At 44.1% G+C, this 3,128-nt stretch overlaps 1 protein-coding gene across 1 annotated transcript in view; it reads right to left on the minus strand.

The window, feature by feature from the left end:
* Window positions 1-64: 64 nt before the first annotated feature.
* CSUI_003172 (spindle assembly protein) overlaps window positions 65-3,128 on the minus strand; it is a gene marked incomplete at its 3' end in the record, with an annotated part of 3,903 nt that continues 839 nt past the window's right edge. The window contains exons 2-5 of the mRNA XM_068063370.1: window positions 2,629-2,950; window positions 1,576-1,688; window positions 1,004-1,196; window positions 65-331 (exon numbers count right to left, since the gene is read on the minus strand). Of these exons, the coding sequence (XP_067924655.1) occupies window positions 65-331; window positions 1,004-1,196; window positions 1,576-1,688; window positions 2,629-2,950 (895 nt within the window). The remainder of the gene's footprint in view (window positions 332-1,003; window positions 1,197-1,575; window positions 1,689-2,628; window positions 2,951-3,128) is intronic.

Consider the following 3,128-nt stretch of genomic DNA (forward strand, 5'->3'; position numbering starts at 1 on the left):
AGAGAGAGAGAGATAGAGAGACAGAGAGAGAGAGAGATAGAGAGAGAGTGAGATCGTCTCTTACCTTCTGTTCTTGAAGTTCAGTGAGGAGATTCTCTCGTTCTTTAAGAAGAGTTTGATGAGCTGTCTCTGTCGTCTTCATCTCGGTGACTTGCGTCTTGAGCTCTTCGACCTGCTGGGCTAGGAGGGATCTTCCTTCTCTCTCTTGTTTCTCTCGATCTTCTACTTCGCCGCATCTCCCTACCGCCTGGCCGACCTGCGCTCTCATCTCTTCGTATTGGCTGCGAAGCTGAGTCAGCTCTTCTTCTATAGCCGTGCTTCGTCCTTTCTCCTGCAAGAAAATCAACAGGCGAAGGAAAGAAAGATGAAGATAGCTAGATAGATAGATAGACATCGGTTCATATGTCTACAGTAGACATCATCCAACCATCAAGCACCCACACAGGTAGGGAGGGAGCGACCGAGCCATAACTTCTCCCCAATCCGTCACGCACCTTCATCTATCTTTCTTCACCTACAAGATCAACAGCAATCTCATCTGTGTCCTTCAAGCAGAATCTCCCGCACCTCTCTATCTCTCAAAACAGATAGAGACATACTGACACAACACAGCATCTGGATGACACACCCTAGCTTTCTATCTCTAATCTATCTATCTATCTGTCTGTATTCTACGTAGAACTTTTCAATCCATCTATCTATTCTAGATATCTTTGATCTCTTGATCTACACGTATCCGCGCATATATCTAGGATAACGTATAGAGGTAGACAAGGTATCTCTCTCTGTATCTAGACCCTCTTTAGGTATCTAAGAAGGCGAACGACAGAGAAGACTGAGATTGCAGCCTCTCTAGATTCCTTCTCTTCACTTCATGATCAATCAAGGTAACACACAGATATCTTAGCCGAGTTCTATGTATCCTCTCATTCTCTACTTTCTTTCCTTTCTTTCTTTCTTCTTTCTCTTTTTCTTCTTCCTCTCATCGATACCATCGACTTACAAGAAGAAGCTGTTGCTCTGCTAGCTGTGCTCTTTGCTGAAGAAGTTGCGATTCTTCCTTGAACTTCTCTTCCAGGCCTTCCTGCTTTTCTTCAGATCTCTTCATGACCTCAGCCATTTCTTTTGCATGCGCCTTCGACGTATCCTCCATCTCTCTTCTCTGCTTTTCTCTCAGACTCTCCAGCGCTCTCGTTCTGGAAGACACGGATGTAGAAGCCATACACAATGGTAGATTTCTCTCACAGAGATCTATCATACAAAGAGAGAGAAAGACAGAGCTCCATAGACAAACACATACACCTATCTATGCGGCGCATCTCTCACTTTCTCTCTTTCTATGCATATACTATGTGCAGGCAGTGAGAATGCAAAATAGGATATGAATGGTGGAGGTAGACATGCAGATGCGTCCTGTATAGCTCCCTTGCCCTTCCTGAGATAGACGTCTTGTTCCTCTTCTTCTTTGTCTTTTAAAGAAAAGAAAACAGAATGATCTGGAGGAGACAGAAACAGAGACACGTCCGTCCCTCCTCTGTTAATGAGATGAGTGAAGATCGCATGGGCTTTTCTTACGCTTCCACTTGGGTTGCCTCGAGGGCCTGACTTAGGCTGTTAGCTGTATGATGGAGTTGTGCGCATTGAGCTTCAAGGATGGCTAGCTCTCTCATCTTCTTCGCACCGAAAATCTAGACACGCAAAAGAAAGTAGATACAAGTAAGACAAAGAACAAGAAGGTGAGGAGAAAGCAAGGAGACTTGAAAGATAGAGTGACTGATAGATAGATAGATAAATAGATAAATACCATCTTGCTGTGACGGTGGTGTATCTTCATGCTAAGTATCTATCACCTATACATGTATGTGTCAATCTAGTTGTGTATCGACACATATGAGGAGCAAATGCATAGAATATGGACAAAGATCTTCTTTCTCCTCTATCGATTTTCTTTCTTACATGCATCATCTCGATCTTCAACCACTTCATGATACATGCCACCTGAGATATCTGTCAACTCATATAAGTATAGGACGCTCTTCGTATGTGCTGATACACATATAGATAGATACGTGTATAGATGATAAACCTGTGACACGGAGATACGTCTGTCAGTCCACCAAAATTTCAGAAGCTTCTCTAACCATAGAAAGACGAAGAAGGTGCTCTCTCACAAATCCCCTCTCCTCTACAAAGAACTCAATCTGTCCGGTATCTACGTTCTACAGACTTATCTATGGCGACTCTGAACTTGGTTTCTATTGGCCTTAGGAGGTCTACAGGTGTAGTCATGGAGAATCCAGGCACAAATACCTTCTCTATAAGAATTCATGCTGTCTAACATATCCATCATTCATACTCATCTCTCTACCTATGAAGAGAGAGAGAGTCACGCACAGACACATTCGCGACGATCTCTATACATGATTACATACGCTTCATCTACACAGATGTGTGTACTCGTGTGTGTTAATACATGTATCTCGGTGTGCTTCTAGAGAGATTTTATCGCAACGTCCTGAGAAGCTTATTCGCAAGCCCACCCACCCCCCTTGGGGTGTCAGAAAGTTCTTTCATTGTGTAGATCTCCTCCTGCCTTGTTCACCCCCCCTACCTTCTCCTTCATCTTACCTGTAGACCTGCGAGTTGTTTGGCAAGATGAAGTTTCAATGTATCATCGGAAGCTTTTCTTAGCCGGAGAGAAAGATGTGTGAGTTCTTTGAAGAGATTCATTTCAACTAGAGTCAGACATGCATCACTACTAGCGGAAGCGACAGCAGCCATCTTCCCTGTCGAGCAACAATCGACAGCTATCGATGCTGCTCCAGCACAGCCAGCCCCCCCCCCACTCCCTCCCGATGAACTTTTTATTCCTCCAGTGGATGCCGACGACGAAGATGAAGACGAACAGCAAGCCCCGGAAAAGCCTTCGCATGTGAAGATTGCTGCCAGTCTGAGAAGCCCCAAGTGTAGATATATATATATACAGAAACACAGCAAGAAGAGGAAGAAACAAAAGAAGAAAGAATCACGACAGCACACCACACAAACAACGAGACTTTCCTCTTGGATCAAAGAATCTCCTGAAGTAAGACCCTACATGGTGAACTTCTCCGTATATAAGGCGAAGG

The sequence above is a fragment of the Cystoisospora suis genome (assembly GCF_002600585.1).
Source record: "Cystoisospora suis strain Wien I chromosome Unknown contig_1378, whole genome shotgun sequence".
NCBI lineage: Eukaryota > Apicomplexa > Conoidasida > Eucoccidiorida > Sarcocystidae > Cystoisospora > Cystoisospora suis.